Source organism: Notolepis coatsorum (genome assembly GCF_963971535.1).
Source record: "Notolepis coatsorum genome assembly, chromosome: 17".
Classification (NCBI taxonomy): Eukaryota; Metazoa; Chordata; class Actinopteri; order Aulopiformes; family Paralepididae; genus Notolepis; species Notolepis coatsorum.
Genome location: NC_140181.1, coordinates 55,090,026 through 55,112,081, shown reverse-complemented (window position 1 = coordinate 55,112,081; position 22,056 = coordinate 55,090,026). Strand labels below are relative to the sequence as shown.

The window sequence follows — 22,056 nt, the reverse complement described above, 5'->3', positions numbered from 1 at the left end:
AAAAGTTTAAAAAAAAAAGAGAAAAAAAATATATATAAAAAAAAATCTTTTTTTATTTTTTATTTTTTTTTATTATCATGTAATCTTTGGCGGGCCAGTCAGAATCATCCCGCGATGATTGCCGCCAGTTGAATAGCCCTGTTGTAGGACATTGATGTCAGGAGCTATCTGTAGCTACTGCTGGATGGCGTTGGGACAACGCCTCTGAACTATTTAGTTTACTGGGACATTTCGTAGTGACTAGTGAGCTAACGTGGGCTAACATGACCTACCTAGCCAACGGAGGTATTATGCACTGGACACTTGCTGGAGCAGTTGTTGATGTCGGGAGCTATCGGTAGCTAGCCGGCTGGATAACGTTACACAATGCCTCATGTATTAAACTAAAAGTGAATAGTTGACTGGGTCATTTTGAAACAGTAGCTAACATTAGTTCACGGAGGTCCCTCTGACTAGACTAACGTCAGTCACGGTGACTGTCCGAGGCAATAGCCTCTGTTTACATGCAGCAGCATACAGAAACAGGTGCAGGAGGGGTAGGAGCAGCAATGCGCTGCGTGTCTGTGCTGAGACAGCGAGTGAGAACTGCGCTAAGAATTGGATCATGATTTTCGGTTTTCACATGACCATTGCCCGCCACACGGCGGGCAGACCTCTCAGTGGGAGGCGCCAAACGTAAAAACTGAGCGCCAATGGCGGGTGGCGGGCTCTAGTTTCGCCCCCTGTACGCACACACTCACTTTAAACAAACAACACACTGCAGCACCCACTCTCCACACTTTAGATCACCTAAACACACTTTATATTTATTGGTAAAGGATTTGCACTACAACTCGTACACCTTACTGTAAATTGTACCTAAATTGTACCTCATCCCATTTCTGCTTTGCACTATATAGTATTGTATATTAGTATATTGCATAGTATATTGTATATTGTATGGTAACTCAGTTACTTCTAGTCTGCATCGAACATTGTACATATGTCTATACTGAACACTGTGACCTCCATTTTTACTTCTTTACATGCTACTTTATTTTATTTCATACTTATCTTGTCTAGCACAGTCTCTGGAGCGTAACAGTAAGAAGCATTTTGTATAAAAGTATTCTGTACTTCTGTATGACAACTATTAAAGAAACTTGAAACTTGAAACGTGTAGTCAGGACAAACAGAACGATAGTTCAATTTAGATGATTTATTGCCGTAGGGCCAAAGGTGGAATAAAGCAGGTTATTTACATACAGGGATTATTTATCATAGTATCATCAAACACACTGTACAATTGGTTATTGATGTTTACACATCAAACAAGTCTGTACACAAATAGTAGTCATGTTATGTCAATAAAAAGAGAATGTACTGAGCAATACACATGGTTAAACCTGGTCAAAGATAGGGATCTTTACATTTTACACTAAACAACAGTGGTTTCCATGATTTACTCACATGTATGGCAACAGCATATTCTCTGGCAGAACAGTGGAGGCTCAGACCTCGGGTGGGGTCTGGCCTGCTCTCTCTAACAATGCGTTCTGGTTTTTATACTATGGCATCAACCAATCATAGCTACATTCAAATATTAAGTTGGTCCAATCAGGTAACTTGATTCTAAAAACAGGAGTTCTTCTGTTGGGGCTATCTGCCCCAAATATCTCCCCGTTGTGTATGGGCTGGTTCCTGCAGCAACAGGGGGGGGCCCGTGGCCCCCGTCGTGCTGTGGCTTCTTCCACAGAGGCATGTCCCAATAAACATTTACAAGATGTATCTCCAGTGTATATGAATTACACACTTCCAGTATTATCACAGTTTTACTCTTTGCTTACATTTTGATACCAAACAGTGATTAAGGATATCATGATACGTGTATTTACCAGACTGAACCTTTTGTTACTGACACTTATTTTCTATATTGATTTACAACAAGAGTGAAATGACACTCTATTACCTTCATAACCAGTTAACATTCTAATGACATTCAAATATCCTTTTATCTAATAAGTCAGTTAGATTAATATGATATAGTTGTTTTTAGTTCCAGTCTAACATACTGTATGTACATTCTTCTTTTAACAAGTCTGTGCCAGTCTGCTCTCTATTTAGACCAGCTGTCCTGCTACAATCTGCTCCCAGTGGGGTGTGACCACCATATTAACACTTTGATTGCCTAAGGCTAAATTCATGATATACCATAGGTTGCCAGCTCTATTTGTCTATGGATAAGTACCCCTTCTTTGCAGGGCTATAACTTTTTAAATTCTATTGCTAAATTGCCATTATTATGGCCCATTCAAAGTCCTATATGTATTGTTCATTGTGTAGCAACGTTAAACTTTTTCATTCACATATTCATAGTAAAATATGGTCTAATGTATAAGTATGTTTTCATCTCTTTCTGCAGCTTTCTCCAGAACGTGATCTATAGCCCCAAATGCATTATATTGATGATGAAATACAGTTTGATGGCAATCGGCGCGATATAAAAAATTTCAATTGGACGTACTTCTAGAAGTTTCTACTTATCATCTGATGTTGACCGGATGGGGGGGGGATCGTTTATAATTCCGTGGGCAGCGTTATATCATTCATCTAGTGTGGGTCATATGTTCATCAGAGCAGTTTATATCGAACACGTTCAAAAATAACGCTGAATCTTACCGTATCTTCCTCGCGCGGTTGGACGATCAGCGTGGTGTAGACCGTTTTCGATTATGGGATGTTTATCCGGATGAACCATTTCCAGGTTGTATAATACTATATACGTCCAAATAACATTGTTTATTGAGTTAGGGCGAGCGATTGATCATCCAGTGTGTTGAGATGGAGTCCGGCTACCGATCGCAAGTGCCCGGAGCACATATGATGAGCACTTCCTGTTTGGCGAGCCCCTCCCTCTTGGCCGATCTGCCGATCGGCCACCAGATGGCGCTCTCGAACCGTTAAACAGTTGATGGGAGCTCACCAGTACATCTCAGGGCTCCGGAAAGAAAATATGATTTCGATCACAGATTTTTGAAATATTGATATCAAAGACGAGTTACGGCGTCCTCGGCAACTTGAGCATGGCGGGGAAGGACGCCTAAAAGCGTCTTCCGGCAGTTAAAGTGTTAATTAACATCTTTGTTACAAAGGGTCAGATTAAACCGAATATATATATTTATTGCCTGAGATCCCATGTATAATATTTGTATATCGTTTGATATCCCCTGTATATTCCTTGTACAATATGCACTGAATATCCCTTTAGTCTAGCAGGACAGACCATAATATTCATTCCCCTATTGGAAGCGATCCCCTGGCGCCAGGTACCGAGTAAAGCCTTACCCCCTCGAGCTGACTTGAAAGCTACCGCCAGGACTTGTCTTAACATGCCCGCTTTCGCCCACGGCTACGAGACCGAGAGGCGACAGAAATGAGATAGGTACTATTTGTTCACGGTACATATATATATGGCGCAAGAAATGTAGAACCCCCCCTTGCAGTTCCTCTTCAGTTCGCCTTCAGTTCAGTCTGGTTCAGTTACCAAGTAAAGCCTTACCCACTACACAACGTGCGGTACAGCAGGGCTCGCATGGCCCCAATATAGTCTCGTGTTATCCTAAATACGTCTGTTTGTCGTATCGTTCTCTATTCATTAGTAAACCTTCATTACGAGTCAAAGACCACGTGGAGTGAGTAATTGTGCGTCGACATAGAGCACTTATTGCCCGAGCTAATAGTATAGTAACGTCAAGTTCAGCCGTGCATTACCGCACCGGAGGATTTACACCGGAGCAGCAGCACCACGGAGGACTTACACCCCGCCAGCGGTGCCACTCCCCGGGCAAGGATTATTATTCTTCATTCCTCACCACGCTGCTGGAAGCAGAGAACCGCCTACCCCACTGCTACTGTGGGATCCACGTGCCCGTGGGGACAACATTCAAGCCAGTCTCTGTCGAACCAGAGGCTCCACGGCTTCTACCTTCACCTGCAAGGCGCGCACCCTGGGATCAGGCTGCCTCTCCCCGCTGACCACACAGGGTGACATCGCCTCCTTGAACCCTGGACTTGCATAGAGCTTTGGCCCCCTCTGCTGGCTTACAACCGGTAGTACACCCTTTCCCAGAAGATCCCTAGATAATTACTTAATATTCACTATTGACTCGCCTATGCACATTCTATTTGCCTTATAAGCGCATCTAAGTAATGTAACCATATTCCCTTTTATGTAATAAATATTCTAACCGAGTATTCTGTGTGGAAAACCGTGTTATTGTGGAGTGTTCTAATCTAATAATACTCATGTACAGTATTGGCCAGAAGTACATAGACGGTAGTGATTAATGATATCAGTACTTGATTAATACAGTCAGGGAATTGTACCCCTCAGTTACAATCTTCATTGTTTTGTTATTCTGAGAATTTACAGTCAACAGATTCCCACACTGAGCGTGGGAACATCTAATCATTCTAGTATCCTCTATGTAATGCTACAGTTCAATATTAAAGCATTATTTGAATTAACTATTATAACAGATATTTGCAGTTTCAGTGATGATCTAACAGTCTGGTTGTCTCTTATTCTGTAATTGTATGGATTTAAACAGTTTTACACATTGGTCTTGTTTCACAGAGGCATATCAGCTTCATTTAGCCTCTTGCTCCCGGTGCAACCGTCACACCCTAGAAGGTGTTGTTTGTTCTATAGATTAGCAGTTGTTCGAGTGGGGGGTTTGGTGATTGTTCCCTCAATACAGATTAACATAGCAGGGGGGTTGCCTAGAGGTTCTCACAGAATGTTAACACAAACAGCTCAGCACAATGGGGGTTGGTTGAAAGCACTTTGCTTTTAACAAAGCTTTTGCATATAATTCCTATACACAGACATATTGGTTATGAAATGCCAGTCAATGGTACCACACGTTAACCCTGGAAAACGCTCAAAGCGGACTCCACGACACCAGTTCCATTCGTGAGAAAAGTGGGGTGGGTTATATTGACAAGGCTTGACAACAGAGGTTCAAATATAACTTCATATTTATTGGTTATTTGTTTCTTTATATCAGCATCCAGTTTCCACCACCGTATGTTAAACTCTTCCTGTGTTGACGTTCGAGCGTGACATCATCGCCTACGGCAAGCTTACACGCTCAAAACGCAAACCGTAAACAAAACCCAGAGCGCACCAAGACTGCAGTGTGTACGCAAACTAGAGGGGGGAGAGGGAGGGGGGAAGTTCGCACCCAAGGACGGAACGAGGACGGACAGTGAGAAAGCCCCCTAAAAGTACAGCGGGGCTCTATGGAGAAACCATGACACTCCCCTGACTAAAAGTACAACAGGGCTCAATGGAGCAACCATGACACGCCCCTGACTAAAAGTTGTTTCAAACGAAAACGTCTGGATGTAATTTAGCCAAATCAGCATATCTGTGAGTGAGTCTTTCACCTTTTACATATCAAGTTTTGGCATGGATTGATTGTTTTTATCGCTAGCATGGCTAACAAATGCAAATATTGTAGTCTGCCCCATTGTTGTGACCAGGATTATGTTCCTTTTTGCCTCCTTGATGCAAGTACCTGTCCTAAACCATGCTGCTAGCATGTGAATGTGGACCAAGAAGCAGATCAGTCTCCCCATTGAACTCCATGATGTCTTGACAGAATCTCTTAAAACTTGAAAGTCAATGGAGATGGGCTCAAAGGCCAATGTCAATATAGCCTACGAAAAGACCAAAACCTACAATGCATTTCTCCTATTTACTAGTACAGTATGATCCATCCAGCCAACATCAGATGTAGCTCAAGTCCAGAAGTCACAGAATTACATTGTTGTAAAATAAACTGTACTTGGATTGTCTTTTGAAGTACATTTTGTAATAAATACAATGCTCCTATTTTTCATGAGCCAAATACAATAATGGACAATAACGTTTTGTTTAGTCTTGAAATGGGGCAAGGAAGGGCGGTCGGGTGGTGTAGCGGAGATTGCGCTCGTCACCAATGCAAGAGGCTGCGGTCTCGACACCCGGAGTCAGCATTGCCTGCGGCTTGGGCCGATCGTCATACTAACTCGTTTGGCTGAGTTAGCGGGAGGGAAGTCGTGGGTGGTAATCTGCCTACAGGTGCCTGCTCAGCGAAAGGCAGGAAGTGGTGAAGGCAGCGTGACCTCCCACGCGTTACGCTTCACCAATGAGAGTCCTCGCTGCCAGGTGAAAAGAGAGCCGCTGGCTGTCTCTGCATGTGTCGGAGGAAGCATGTGGTAGACTTCAGGGTTCCTTTGTACCGATCAGTAGGGGGAACATGCACACAACGACCAGGTAGGGGAGGGGGGGAATTGGCATAACAACTAAATTGAGATGGGGATCGAGAAAAGCATAGAAAATCAGGTGGAGAAAAAGAGGATATAAAAAAAATTAAAAAATAGGGCAAGAGTTGACAATTCTGAACATACCCTTTAAGCATACCCCACATTTTGCATAAAATGCCTGACGATTGCATACCAAAAGTCATTTGTGATTTATTATACTTTATACTTATAGCACATGCACGAGTCTGGTCTCTTTTGAAAGGTAACATTCTGAAGGTTCTTACACAACAACAAAAATCACTTTTAGTGCTAATGTGATAGGATTGGGGGTGCTGTGAGGGTGAGAATGCAATTTGCAGACAGGGAAGAGAGGAGGCAGAGAGAGCAGGATACGTGGAAATATATACAGACTTTACTGGGACGACGAAACAATACAAAACAAAACAACAAAGATGAATGAAAACGGAATATATAAACTACTTACAACACTTAAAGAACATGAAACAAGGTACGGAGAGGCACGACGGGCAAGGGATCACGGAGGAGTGAGGGTCACAAGGAGGGTACAGTAGACAATGACGCCACGAGGAAGTGATGACAAACAGACACCTAAATACCAACACTAATTAACAACGACCAACACCTGGCAGGGCCAGGCCAAAACACAGAATCAATAACACAACCTAGACACAAAAAGCAATGACACCATAAACACAACTAGACACAAAAAGCAATGACACACACAACAACCAGACAGGGGGACGACATCAAACACAGACAGGGATGGCCCAGGATAACAAATAATTAGAAATTAATTCTATTACTTTGAACCAACATAAGATGGCCACCTGCACCATCAGGCTTTGGTCACTAGAGGGAGGTAGGGGACCAATGTCAGGAGGGAGGAAATGTCCACTGTCATTCTCATGCCCAGCCCAGCAAGGGCCGGGCCTGGGGACGTTACACTAATGTAATAGAGACACAGAGGTTTGAACACACTGCAATTAAATATTTACTTCTTACTTTTGTGTTGACTTGTTGCCAGATGCCTGTTTTTGGGTTCCAGCTGAGAGGTAGGAGCTGGAAAACATAACGGTTCCATAGCCTGAAGTCTTATAGTCATACAGGTCCAACGTTTATAAAAATCCCACAGAAAATTCGTTTTTACAAAGGTTTTTGTAATGTGTGTACCGCAGTATTTCAGCGTTATTATCCAAAATGGCCGTCCGCTGCCATTCATTCAGATGCGTGAGTCAAAACATAGAACTTGTTGGTCTTTTTCGGCCCCTTTCTCGTTGCAATCAGTGCTCGTCTGGGATCGCTTTTGGAGTAGACGCTCCTTGGCTACAACGGTGGTCATCATTTTCGCCATCAGCTGTGACAGGACCGCTCACAACCGGACGTGGTCACTTGTCCGAATGGCTTGTCAAATGACGCTCGTCGGATGTTTCGCCATGTAACTCGAGACTGAAATCACGCAATATGTCGAGAGTGGTGTCGGTCGAATGGCAGGAAGTTTAACTTTCCAACAATGTATTGAATGATCGGAAGGAACGCAGCCCAGAGCAAAGTGTGCACGAGTACAAAATGTCCCACCGGTGGGACGCCGAACGTTAAGAGGTTTTTAAAGACTATTCTGAACCCTTTAAAGACAATTCTGAACATACCATTTAAAGACAGCCTGCCTTTTAGCCTCACTGTCCCACTCTAATCTCATGTCTAAAGTAATACAACACCAACAGGTTATCACTGTCCCTGAATATATCTGGAACTCACTCCTTGCCTTTAGCTTCACTCTACTGGTGTATCAACCTGAACGAGGTGTGTGTTAACAGTCTGTTGGTGGTGTTGGAGTTAGCTTCACTCTACTGGTGTATCAACCTGAACGAGGTGTGTGTTAACAGTCTGTTGGTGGTGTTGGAGTTAGCTTCACTCTACTGGTGTATCAACCTGAACGAGGTGTGTGTTAACAGTCTGTTGGTGGTGTTGGAGTTAGCTTCACTCTACTGGTGTATCAACCTGAACGAGGTGTGTGTTAACAGTCTGTTGGTGGTGTTGGAGTTAGCTTCACTCTACTGGTGTATCAACCTGAACGAGGTGTGTGTTAACAGTCTGTTGGTGGTGTTGGAGTTAGCTTCACTCTACTGGTGTATCAACCTGGACTAGGTGTGTGTTAACATTGTGTGTTGATTAGTTTCTGTTAGCTTAGTTTCCAGTGACTATCGAATAGCAATTTTGCCCATCCCTGTTAGCTATGTGCTGCCTGTGTGCAGTGGTTTAAACTTAGAGCGTGTAGGAGGCATGAAGCACTGAGAGTGTGTTAGAGGCTGGTTAGAGGTGTGTGTGTGTGTGTGTGTGTGACTGTGTGTGTGTGTGTATGAAACTGTGCGACTGTGGAATTACTGTATATGCGCACAATGCGTGTTAGTGTTTTGTGTGTGCATGTGTGCGCATACCTGTATGTGAATGTTTTTTTTGTGTGAGAGGTTCTGAGTTGCCATGGTTTTCCCATTGAAACCAGATCAATAGCTCCGCCCACACATTCAAACACATTCACCTTGGCTGCAGCATGTCAATCACTTGTCGCAGAGAGACGTTGTGTTCACATCTGTTTGCTTTCCTATTTCCTAACAGTCAATTAAGTGATCTCTATTCAATCCCCAAGGTAATCAACAGACTTGTCGTTGTGGTGGCTTCATGTAATTTCAGTTTTTTTGTATCGGTGAAGTCAGTGGGTCCATTTTCAAGATGGAAGTTTCAAGGGAAATAATTTGGTGTCAGAGCTTCACAAGGACTTATAATAATGCAGGACCTCTTTAATCGGCATGCAACGAACTGGACATGCAATTGGAGCGGCACACACACACCGGGATACACACACACACACACACACACACACACACACACACACACACACATGCATTGTCTTTCCTCAGTCGCCGATGCGATAGACTAGAGTCTCTGCGCCTAACCCATCCCGTCGTCCTTCGCCCCATGGGCAGCCGGGAGCAGATAGGGCGTCAACATGAGCCGCGCCCCGGGGACCAATCCAAGTGCTCCTGTCCGTCTTCGTCAAGGACGCCACAGCGTTAGCGATCTGTTGTTGTGCATGTTTTTCCATTGGGTTTATCTTATCGGGGGGGAAACCCTTGCGAGCATGGGCAGAACATGCAAACTCCAAATAGAAAGGCCTGGGAGATACCCCACCTGGGTACCTGGCATCATGGAAACCTGGTCCCCAAGCGGGAATCGAACCCTGGACCTTCTTGCTGTGAGGCGACAGTGTTAACCACTACACCACCGTGCCGCTGTAAAGAAAGACTATAAAGAAATATGCTAAAGAGAGAGAATAGAGTGAGATGATAGATAGAGTGACATGATTGATAGATAGTGAGTCTGGGAATAGAGTGAGAGGATAGAGTGAGATGATAGAGTGAGAGAATAGAGTGATAGGATAGAGAGAATATAGTGAGAGGATGGATATAGATCAGACCTGGGCATTGTATGGCCCGCGGGCCGGATACGGCCCGCGGGATGATTCTGACCGGCCCGTGAAAGATTACATGATAATAAAAAAAAATGTAAAAAAAATTAAAATAATATTTTTTTTTCATATTTTTTTTTTACTCTTTTTTTCCTTTCGTGTCAACGTTCACACGCACAATAGACGCTTACCTAGGATTTGACTTGATTCAACAACAAAGCAGTCGGGGCAAGCCGAAAACGGTCGAAAGTGTGGTTATTTGAAGTCTGGATTTCTTTTTTCACAACTGAGGTAGGTAGATTACATTTTTTGAGACTAAAGTACAGAAAAAAGGTACCGTTGGGTAACGGTATCGATTCACAGGTACCGGTACCGTATCGGTTCAAATGTGAACGGTACCCATCCCTACTGAACACACAACTGCAGGGCAAGGGCATTTTTGCTCATGAAATGCATAGCCATGTGAAAGCCTTCATGACAAAGTTGCAATTAATTTCAAGGCAACTAGGCAGCAACAATCTCAAACACATGAAAACCCTGAAAGAAATCAAACCATCAGCTGATCACCGGCACAGGTACTCATCCATGTTGGGAGCACTGCATGATGAATTTTCAAGGCGTTTTCAAGATTTCAAAAAGGTTGAGGATGAAATGCAGCTGGTTTCCTCTCCCTTTACCTGCAGTGTTGATAGTGCACCCCATGATGTTCAGCTTGAACTCATTGACCTGCAGTCTGATTCACTACTGAAAGAGCACTTTAAGTCAGCATCACTGCTAGAGTTCTACTCTGCTCTCAAGGAGGAGAACTTTCCAAACATGAGGAGACATGCTCAGAAGATGTTGGTTCTCTTTGGATCCACCTATATGTGAACAGACATTCTCAGTCATGACGTTTACCAAGTCCAGGTACAGATCCTCTCTCACTGATGAACATCTGGCAGCTGTGCTTCGCATCTCCACCTCAGACATGCAACCTGACTTTGATGGACTTGTTAAAGCTCAACAGAGACTGGATTTATCACACTGAATGAAAAAAAAGAGAGCTGAAGAACACTAAAATGTGGAAATATAACAAGTGAAATGGGACACTTGATATTTTTTTTCTTTTTTTTGCACAGTTCTGAAAACATTAAATGTTTAATATAGGCATGTAAAGTAAAAAAAGGCTACTGGGACACTTTTCTTTACACAGTTCAGTGACATGTCTTGTTTATTTTGGCTATAAGATGATGTGATGTCTTTAGAAAGCTAAGAAAATCCTTGTTTCAATAGTATATGAAACTCAAAATAATAACTTTATTTGTATAGCACTTTTTCATACATGCCCTTTGTTATTAATGTTTCACATTTTGTTTATCATTTTGGAAATAAATTCTATTTGAATAAATTATATTTTTGAAAGCTAACCTCACCTTTTAATTGCCAAATAATAACATACACTCTTACCAGGGGTCAAAACAATGCCATTTACTGCTTTTTATATAGAAATAAAATTTATATTATGCATAATTGAGTTTGGAATTTTGGCCCGGCCCTCCAACATATTTTCAGTTGCTCATTCGGCCCCCCGGGAAAAATAATTGCCCACCCCTGATATAGATGATAGAGTGAGATAATAGAGTAAAATGATAAAGTGAGAGAGTAGAGTGAGAGCATAGATAGAACGAGACGATAGAGTGAGAAAATAGAGTCAAATGATAGAGTAGAGTGAGAGCATAGATAGAATGAGAGGATAGAGTGAGAAAATAGATAGAGTGAGAGGATAGAGAGATAATATAGAGAGAGAATAGATAGAGCGAGAGGAGGAGAATGTGGAGGGAGTGAGGGAGGAGATGCACGGTGGCCTTGGATATTGTGTCTGGGAAGAAAAGAGCTCTGGTGCTATGGCTGTGTCCAAGTGGAATAAGAAGACAAAAGCAGACAACGCGATTGGCTCTGCGAGACCTAGCTCCTGTATCCAAGGCGACACAGAAAGGCGCTGGGTCCAGTTTTGCTCAGATACAGTCGTTTACACCAGATACTAAAGTGAGAGGATTCAACTTGCTGTAATTTCTTTTCATTATGTTATGAGTCTCGCCCATGTGTTTATTTTTTTTAAATGTATTAATACAGGGGCGCTCTAGTGGCACACCATGTAACGCGCTGCATCGCAATGTGGCCGGCCCGGGTTCGATTCCCGGACCCGGCGTCCTTTGCCGAATGTCTTCCACTGCTCTGTCTCCCGTTTCACCCTCACCTCATCTGTCGGTCATGTCTGACCAGGAAAAAGCGATAAACGCTAAAAAATAAACCTAAAAAAATAAAAAATGTATTAATACAATTATTTTTCAGACTTGTATATCAGGAAAAGAACTACTTTTTATGAGACACCTCTATCTCACAATGCATCCACAACAAGACCTACTGTATGAGCATTTCCCTTCCAATGGCACAGCTTGGAATGTGTTATTTTATCTATTCCCTTACTAGTGCAGTGGCCGTTCAAAACGTGCACGTTCTGAACAGCCTGATTGTTGACCCCTGGTGTTGTTGCTGCGTTCTCGAGAACCGCTCGTCCAAACAACTTCTCACACCACACTCTGCACTTTCTTGTCCACAGCAATACACCCACCAAGTGTGAAGTCGATAAGATCAGATAAACGGTTCTCGAGAAAATCGAAGGACAGATAGATTCCTTACATTTTCCCTATATATTTAATTTTTTAATAATTGTTAAATTTATATATATTTAAAGGGATAGTTCACGAAGTTGTATTAAATACTAATAGCAATGCTATTAGCTTACTTACAAGTCCCATGGTCGGCGTTCTGAATGAATGTTCATTCCATGTTCCATACAACTTAATGTCCAAAAATGCGAACTATCCCTTTAACAGTGGATTAATGGATGGTTTCTAGAAAAAGATAAGGAACTGGGTAGTGATTGGCTGCCAGGGGAGTGATTAGAGTGTAGTGATTGGCTGCCGGGATAGTGATTGGCTGCCAGGGTATTGATTGGCACAAGTTGTTTGTCACTCTATCTTTCTCCTAAGGGTGAGACGACAATTCGCTGACCTCAGCCGCCATGTGAGCGCATGGCTACAATTTGTTACTATGAAAATGCAAACTCTCTCCCTCTCAGCCTCTCTCTCTCTCTCTCTCTCTCTCTCTCTCTCTCGCTCCCCTATATCGTCCTTCCTCTCCCTCTCTCAGCCTCTCTTCTCTCTCTCAGCCTCTCTCTTCTCTCTCTTAGCCTCTCTCTTCTCTCTCTCAGCCTATCTCTTCCTCTCTCTCTCCCTCCCCCTCTATCTTCCTTCCTCTCCCCCTCCCAGCCTATCTTTTTCTGGCCCCTCTCCCTTTACCCTCCCCCAGTGGACATCACTGTCTGTTAGGGACATCTATACAGTCTTCAGAATACCAATACACCCGTTCCTCTGTTGTGTGTGGCGGCATTAACACAAAGTGTACTGCAGGTCTGGACATCGGACGACGGGAATGAAGCCAGACATTGTTTAGTCTGGATCAATGTGTTCAGAGTTCATGATATTGATCACACCGGCTCCAGTTCCTGATACACCATTATGGCCCGTCTCTCATTTAACTGTGGGATTCTTCTGCTTTCATACAACTGTTGTTTTGTTTTGTTTTTTTCTCTACAGGAATCTAGGCAAATCTGGACTGAGAGTATCCTGTCTTGGATTAGGTGAGTCTGAACCGGAATTTATGTGGTCCATTCGTCGTTCGCCTATGGAGCAAACCCAAAGGCCAAGGGCTTTGTCCAAAGACATACAGTAGTACATGCACAGGCGTGCACACACACACACACACACACACACACACACACACACACACACACACACACAAATGCATCAAATGCTTTATTTGAATCCACCTATAAAATATTTCAGGTTCAATGTGGTTTTAGGGACATTTAAAGAGTAACTGAACACATGGTTCCTTTTGCTGCCCCTCGTGGTTGATATGTCCACCCTGCTGCACACTTTATCTTTATTTATTTAACCTTTATTAACCAGGCAGGTCAATTAAGAACAAATTCTTATTTACAATGACGGCCTGGCGAGAGGACAAAAGGTCCCCTCGGAGGGTAATAGGGAAAGGGGACAAAGGGTTGGTAAGGGAAATAATTAAAACACACATCAAACAAACAACCAGATCAAATTACAAAGTGGAATACATGAAGCAGAACAGTCAAAATACAGTTAAAAGGCTGGGTGACAGTTTCAGATGTGTGTAAACAACTCTGCGATAGAGTCGTTAAAAGTAGTGAGGGGATCAATTTGTAAATTTTCAAAGACTTTTGCATCTCATTCCAACTGCTGGGAGCAGCAAATTGGAAGGAGGATTGACCGAAGGAAGTGTTAACACAGGGAACATCTAGCGAGATATGGTGAGCAGCTATGATGTTATAGGATAGGGAGTAGATGACAATTTTATCAAATAAGGAGGGGTCAGACCAAGGAAGATTTTGTAAATGAGTGTAAGCCAAGGAATTTCTCGAATGTGTAACGTGTGTAATGATAGCCAATTTACACATGTGTACAAGTCACAGCGATGTATTGAAAAGGGGGCATTTGTAGCAAACCTAATTGCTGAGTGATACAAAACATTAAGGTGATCAAGGACACTCTTGCTTGCATGCATGTAAATGACATCGCCATAGTCAAACAATGGGAGAATGGACATTTGGACTAGGGAGTGTTTAGCAATGTGAGTAAAGCAGGAGCGATTCCTGTACAATAAGCCAAGTCTTGCTTTCATTTTTGATTGAAGATGTAACACATGCTGAGAAAAATAGTGTATTATCTAATCAGATACCCAGGTATTTATAAGAGGTGAATGTATCCAGAACTGAGCCATTAGTAGTTGTGATATTTCAGACCTTTTTCCAAACCACATACCATTTGTAGATGTGTTCAAAAGAGGTTAAGACTAGAGAAGGCAGCCTGCATACTATTGAATCTGTCTTGAAGAGAGCACAGACCAACATCAGGAGAAGAGAGCACAGACCATCATCAGGAGAAGGTCCAACTGAATACAAAACTGTGTAGATGACATACAAATTAATACTTTAATGTTTTACTATACTGACAATGTTATTTATGTATAGAGAGAACAATGTGGGGGTAAGAATGGAGCCTTGGGGTACACCTTTACAGACAGATAAGGGCTGCAACAAGTGGTGTTCTGATTTAACGCATTGGGTTCTACCAGACAAATAGTTGGAGAACCAGGATAAGGAATGGTGGTTAACACCAATGTTACCAAGTCTGTCTCTGAGAATCGAGTGGTCAACTGTATCAAATGCTTTTGCAAGATCAATAAAAATTGCTCCACAATGTTGTATGGAATCAAGAGTGGTAATGATGTCATTGAGGACCTTAATGCCCCACGCCAATTGGTGATGTCATATTACACAGAGTATGTGATTGCAATCAGTCAAGCAAGACCACTCAGAATTGACAGCAACGACAGACATGTACAATATGATGCATATAATTTTATCTTGCAATTATATGTAGAAGGGTGGATTATCCCTGCTTGTGGGAGTAGTAGTACACAGACACTGGGTAGTAGGATACTATAGTATTGGACCTATAAGTACCCCCGTCTTGGCCCGGAACGTCGTACTTGCAGCTGGAGTGGATGAGGCCCAGGAATTACTAACCTGGGGACTGGTACTCTGGTCTCCCTCGCCTTCCAAGGCGGTCAGCAGTAGCTCCCCACACACCCTCACTCCCTCAGTACCTCCGACAGCCCTCCCACACCCAGTGACTGTCAGTTCAATAGTATTATTGGGCTTCTCTTTAAGCAGTACCCTTCCTTGACCACCTGTATAGACCCTTCAAATGCTATTCTGTAAATGGGGTGTAAGGGTTAAATAATTATGCCGTCACAATATTTACCCAGAGAATAAAATAGCAAATGGAACTCAAAGAAAGAGACACACACAATGATCCCAATTAAAACTATGTTTAGTGAAGCCTGGGCAGATTATACATTACAAAGTTAATGTCTAATCATATGGCACTGGGTGCTCTTGTAACTAATGTAGGGGAAGCTCTTCCCACCATAGGCACCGAGTGCTCAATACATTAAACCACCCCGCTTGTACTGGGGGAACCCGGGCATAGAACGTAAACACTTTGGTAGTCTCAGAATCAAACAGTCAATAAATCAATAACAAAAATAACCAATAAATGTGGGCCCACGTTATCAAAGACAACCTAACCTAAGCCGGCTTAAATTGTTTGGGGTACCCCTTAGACACTGGTGATTAGCATTCACTTCAATGAACGTTGCTGTTGATACACATGTGGTACTGTTAGTACTTAGCCAAGATGGCGGACCCACTCTTGTCACCGCTAGTCCGGATGACAAGATGGCGTCGGCAATCCGCGAGCACGGCCAGCAGGTTGGGCGAACAGCAGGCAGTGGTTAGCGGGCAGAGCGTGCTGTATGGCGTCCTCTGCTGGTGGGAAGAGGCGTCCTCTGTACCGTCTGGGAACCATCCACCGCTGCTGTTGCTGACTTGCTTCCGTCGCGCGAGCTAATACTTGGTGCTACCTTAAACACAGCTAAGCTTTGGGTCTCGGCGCACCCTCCTGCTATTCGGTTCTACTGTTAACGCAACGTGGCTGGCTACACCACCAGTTTCTTCAACGCCTCGCGCCTGGTAGTCTACTCAAGTCAGACGGAGCCGTTAGCGGCATGCTAATATACCGCACACAGTAACTACTATAACCCGATAATGTTAGACGTTAGTCTCGTTAGCTTAGACGTTAGTCCTTGGGTTCGGTTTCTCTTACTCACACACTATCACGGATACTTCTAGGATAACCCGTCACTAGCAAGTATGTCTCATCACCCGTCGCTCGCTCCGGCGGGGCTCTCTGGCTTCACTTCTTTAACGGGGCTATTCCAAAGCACCTCCCGTTGTAGCTGCGACCGTTCACGGCTACATCCAACGCCGAAGAGAACTTCCTGTTCCCCTCACCTCCAGGTGATTCACCTCTTCCTCGTCGCTTGCTTCTCTCCACTGCTCCACCTGCCACCACTGCACTCCGCCCCCTGCTGGCAACCTCCAACGGTCCCACGCAAAGACCGCTCCAGAAAGGGAAACAAAGGCTCAATGTTATTGCTAGTAATCCATACTGCATCTGGAGAGGAGTAGCACCTCACCTCGTCATTAGACTGCGCGAGCTATCCAAAGGAACACTGTTAGTCTATCCAAAGGAACACTGTCAGTCTATCCAAAGGAACACTGTAAATCACACATTATACACACACAGGGAAAGTAACAGTTAGTTAGCACTACTGAATACTTTGTAGAATATTCAGGCTGCTACATTTCCCCCCACTTTAAACTTGCCAAGTCCTCTGCAAGTTACTCAATGAAACCCGTTAAATGACATGAAAACGGTCCTTAGACCCACAGTTTCACACATTGTTCCATTAGTTTCACACACTGTTCTACAACCATCAGCACTTCGTCCTGGCGATCCCGAGCGGGTAGCCGACCTCTGGTGCTCCTCTGGGGCCAGGTTCGTCCAACCTCCCCTGCATCTGATCCCGCGTCAGATCCGTCTGTCTCTGCTGGTAGGCCCTTGGCCACGGCTCCGCCCGCCGAGGCCTCTGAGGAGCCGCCCGCGGCGCCCTCCTCGCCCCCGTCTCCGCCGTCTTCTCCATCCTCGTTTGAGGGGACTGACTTTACCTCCCCTGACGTCCTCTCGACGTTCCCATGTCCACCCTCTGGGCCCGGCTTGACCCCTGTCGGTGAGCGTCGGCGCCGGTATGGACGCCGACGAGGCCCCTGCTCTGGACCGTCCTCGCCGTCTTCTCCTGAGGGGACCAACTCTACCTCTCCTCCTCAACCTCCGTCCGACCTGTTCTCCTTGTTCTCCTCTCGGTCTCGCACCAGGCTGGGACGGGGGAAACCCCTTGGTCGGAAGCCTCTGTAGTACGTCTGTCTCCTGGGTTTGTCTTTCCCGCGGTCTCGGTCCCCACTCCGGGACCTGTCGCGTCTCCTGTCGGGCTCCCTCTTCTCAGGCCCTCTCCGGTCAGGCCCTCTCCATTCGGGCTTTCTCTGTTCAGGCCCCCTCCTGTCAGGCTCTCTCCTGTGGGGCTCTCTCTGTTCCGGCCCCCTCTGGTCGGCCCTTCGCTTTTCAGACCCCCTCCTGTCGGGCTCTCTCTCCGGCTCTCTCTGGTCAGACTCTCTCTGGTCAGGCTCTCTCCTGTCAGGCCCTCTTCGTTCGGGCTCTCTCTGTTCGGGCCCCCTCTGGTCGGCCTTCCTCGTTTCAGACCCCCTGCTGTCGGGCTCTCTCTCCTGCTCTCTCTGGTCAGGCTCTTTCTTCTCAGGCTCTCTCCTGTCAGGCCCTCTCCGTTCGGGCTCTCTCTGTTCAGGCCCCCTCTGGTCGGCCTTTCTCGTCTCAGACTCCCTCCGGTCCGGCTCTCTCTGGTCAGGCTCTCTCCTGTCGGACTCTCTCCCCGCAGGCCCTCTCCTTTTGGGCTCTCTCTGTTCGGGCCCCCTCTGGTCGGCCTTTCTCTTCTCAGACCCCCTCCGGTCGGGCTCTCCCTCCTGCTCTCTCGGGTCAGGCTCTTTCTTCTCGCGTTGCCGATCGAACTGGGTCTTAGGGGGCTCGATCCCTCGGACCACCGTCTGCCCCACTGGTTCCAGCTGGGGCTCTTCCGCCTGAAGTCGCCACATCTCCACCCAGTCGTACCCGTGGTTGCTCTTCTGGATCACCATTTGCCCGGTGACGACGGGCGAGTACGGGATGGGGCCCGTGACGGTGAGGGAGCCCCTCTCGGTGTCCTCCACCTCCGGTTCTGACCTCTTCGATGTGCATAACGGGGCGGAGCATTCCCCGTGCACCTCCTGAGCCTCCGGGCTCTCAGCGACCAGGGCAACGGCGCTCGTCGTGACGGCGTGGATCAGGCCCCGGGCGGGACCCTTCGTGGGGGGCAGGACCATCTCTTCCTCGGACCAGTCTATCGCCTCCATCGTCAGGTCGATAAACGTCCGTCCCCCGTCCTCTCTCACGCGCCTCCTCATCTCCTGTCTCAGCATCTGGTCCCTCAGGCCGGGCACGAACTGCTCCTGCAGCCGGGCGGCAGGATCGGGGACCTGTCCGGGGTCGCTGTCCTGAATGTGCCGCATCCGCACCTGCAGGTCATATGCGAACTCTCGTACGCTTTCCCCGTCGGATTGCCGGCGGCGGAGGAACTCCCCCAGGCGGACACTGACTGGGGTTCTGTCTCTGTACGTCTCCTGCAGTACGCGAAACAGGGCGTCGGGCCCTGAGGCGGTTCCCTCCCGGACGAAGCGCACCGTCCGCCTTGCCTCGCCCTTTAAGTGCTGCTGTATGCACTCCGCCTGTTCTTCACCAGGCACTCTGCTGGTCCGGAGATGGGCCTTCATCTCCCGGATCCAATCCTCCACCGGCGACTCTCCTCTCTCCCTTCCTTCTCCAAACTCGCTGCATTTCCGGTCCCGCTGGACATACACAGTCTGTGAGGGGGGCGAGCCGGATTCACGGCCCTCCTGGTTGAGGGCGGCTCGTGTCTGTTCCAGGGCCAGCGCCTGTCGATCTAGGAGACCTGCCTGCCGATGGGCTTTGTCCGCCAGGGCCTTCACCTGGGCGGTCAGCTCCTCCATGGCCTCCGTGCCCTCCTTCTTCACTTCGGTGGCGGCGTTTGAGCCGTCTCTCTGCTCCTTCAGAGCCGCCTGGGATCGACGCTTCTCTTGGGCTGCCTGCTCGGTCAGCTCCTTCACAGCGTCGGCCCCCTGCTTTAGGAGTGCCGCCTGCGTCCGGCACCTCTCCTGCAGCTCCTCCATCTTCGCCGCCATCTCCTGCGCGGCTCGGGTCCCTTCTTCGGACGTCATGGTCTCTCTACTGGTCTGTGTCAAGGAAGTGGAGTAGGATGTTGATCCTGTTTGTGACGCCAAATGTAGAAGGGTGGATTATCCCTGCTTGTGGGAGTAGTAGTACACAGACACTGGGTAGTAGGATACTATAGTATTGGACCTATAAGTACCCCCGTCTTTGGCCCGGAACGTCGTACTGGAGGGCTTGCAGCTGGAGTGGATGAGGCCCAGGAATTACTAACCTGGGGACTGGTACTCTGGTCTCCCTCGCCTTCCAAGGCGGTCAGCAGTAGCTCCCCACACACCCTCACTCCCTCAGTACCTCCGACAGCCCTCCCACACCCAGTGACTGTCAGTTCAATAGTATTATTGGGCTTCCCTTTAAGCAGTACCCTTCCTTGACCACCTGTATAGACCCTTCAAATGCTATTCTGTAAATGGGGTGTAAGGGTTAAATAATTATGCCGTCACAATATTTACCCAGAGAATAAAATAGCAAATGGAACTATTCGGTTCTACTGTTAACGCAACGTGGCTGGCTACACCACCAGTCTCTTCAGCGCCTCGCGCCCGGTAGTCTACTCAAGTCAGACGGAGCCGTTAGCGGCATGCTAATATACCGCACACAGTAACTACTATAACCCGATAACGTTAGACGTTAGTCTCGTTAGCTTAGACGTTAGTCCTTGGGTTCGGTTTCTCTTACTCACACACTATCACGGATACTTCTAGGATAACCCGTCACTAGCAAGTATGTCTCATCACCCGTCGCTTGCTCCGGCGGGGCTCTCTGGCTTCACTTCTTTAACGGGGCTATTCCAAAGCACCTCCCGTTGTAGCTGCGACCGTTCACAGCTACATCCAACGCCGAAGAGAACTTCCTGTTCCCCTCACCTCCAGGTGATTCACCTCTTCCTCGTCGCTTGCTTCTCTCCACTGCTCCACCTGCCACCACTGCACTCTGCCCCCTGCTGGCAACCTCCAACGGTCCCACGCAAAGACCGCTCCAGAAAGGGAAACAAAGGCTCAATGTTATTGCTAGTAATCCATACTGCATCTGGAGAGGAGTAGCACCTCACCTCGTCGTTAGACTGGGCGAGCTATCCAAAGGAACACTGTTAGTCTATCCAAAGGAACACTGTCAGTCTATCCAAAGGAACACTGTAAATCACACATTATACACACACAGGGAAAGTAACAGTTAGTTAGCACTACTGAATACTTTGTAGAATATTCAGGCTGCTACATATAGATCAATCAGGAATTAAACTGCTATATCAGAGATAGATATTGATAACATTTTGCAGGTTAATTTTGGTTTGATATTAATGAAGATTAATGACTAATACTATAACACCTAACTACAAATTGATGTGAATCAAGTCCCTTCATCTTTCTTCCTTTTTTTATATTTAATTAAATATCATAAATCAAACAGGGCATTGAGTAGGCTAACCCAGGGGTTCCCAAAGTTTTCAGGCCGCGACCCCCGAAATAACGGTGTCAGAGAGCCGCGACCCACACTATTATAGGAAGGAGGTGGTTGAAACATGCAAACATTCACACACACACACTAATAAGCATTGGAGGCTTTTAACATGCACAATAACTACACAAAATAACACAATAATCAAACAACCATAAAATGAATACATATAGCACGTTTAATTTAGTAGGCTAATGTTCAACTCACCTAATGAGATGGATGGGCACTATGCTTGGAACACAACAAGTCCAGTCTGGGTTTAATTTTGGAGACAGCGACTCAGATCATCCTCCACATTCAGACGTGATCTGTACTTATTTTTTATATAAGTCAGTACAGAGAATGTTTTTTCGCATAGGTACAGTAGGTAGATCCAAATGGCATCAATACATCCATTGCGGCATTGGATAGCTGTGCGTATTCCCCCTCAACTGATCAGCCAGCGGCTTGGACTGAAACACTGTCTGAACCTTAATGTCCTGGGCTATATCAGTGATGCGCCGGGCAATTGTGCCGTTCGAGAGCGGCACTGATTCTATGTCACGAGCCAGTTTATCCCCATGCATATTCCGACTTATAGCTATAGCAGCAGGTTTGATTAACGTTTCCCCGATTGTGTGTGGCTTTTTTGCCTGTGCAAGTATGCCACCTCATATGATGCCTTTTGCGCTTTAGCAGGGATTGTTGTTTGTTTAGTTAGCACTTTCTTTTGGCCTAGCAACTCTCTCTCTTTTTGGCGGAAAAAATCAACTGGTTTCTCAGCGAGGGAGGGGTGCTTGATTTTCAAATGCCGTGTAACCACAGTGTGTGTCGCACGCGCCGTAGCTAGGACGTGCATTATGTAGGACAAAGGAAATCCATAGGCTGAATATTATTTATTATCAGCATTTTAGGTATATTATTTTACATTTAAAAAGCATTTCTTTTACC

At 45.9% G+C, this 22,056-nt stretch overlaps 1 protein-coding gene across 4 annotated transcripts in view; it reads left to right on the top strand.

Moving 5' to 3' along the window:
* LOC311244594 (voltage-gated potassium channel subunit beta-2-like) overlaps positions 1 to 22,056 on the top strand; it is a gene marked incomplete at its 5' end in the record, with an annotated part of 317,065 nt that overhangs the window by 197,546 nt on the left and 97,463 nt on the right. For all 4 annotated transcript variants that reach the window (XM_084334187.1, XM_084334186.1, XM_084334189.1 and 1 more), the window contains one exon: positions 13,414 to 13,457. In XM_084334187.1, coding sequence (XP_084190313.1) covers positions 13,414 to 13,457 — 44 coding nt within the window. The remainder of the gene's footprint in view (positions 1 to 13,413; positions 13,458 to 22,056) is intronic.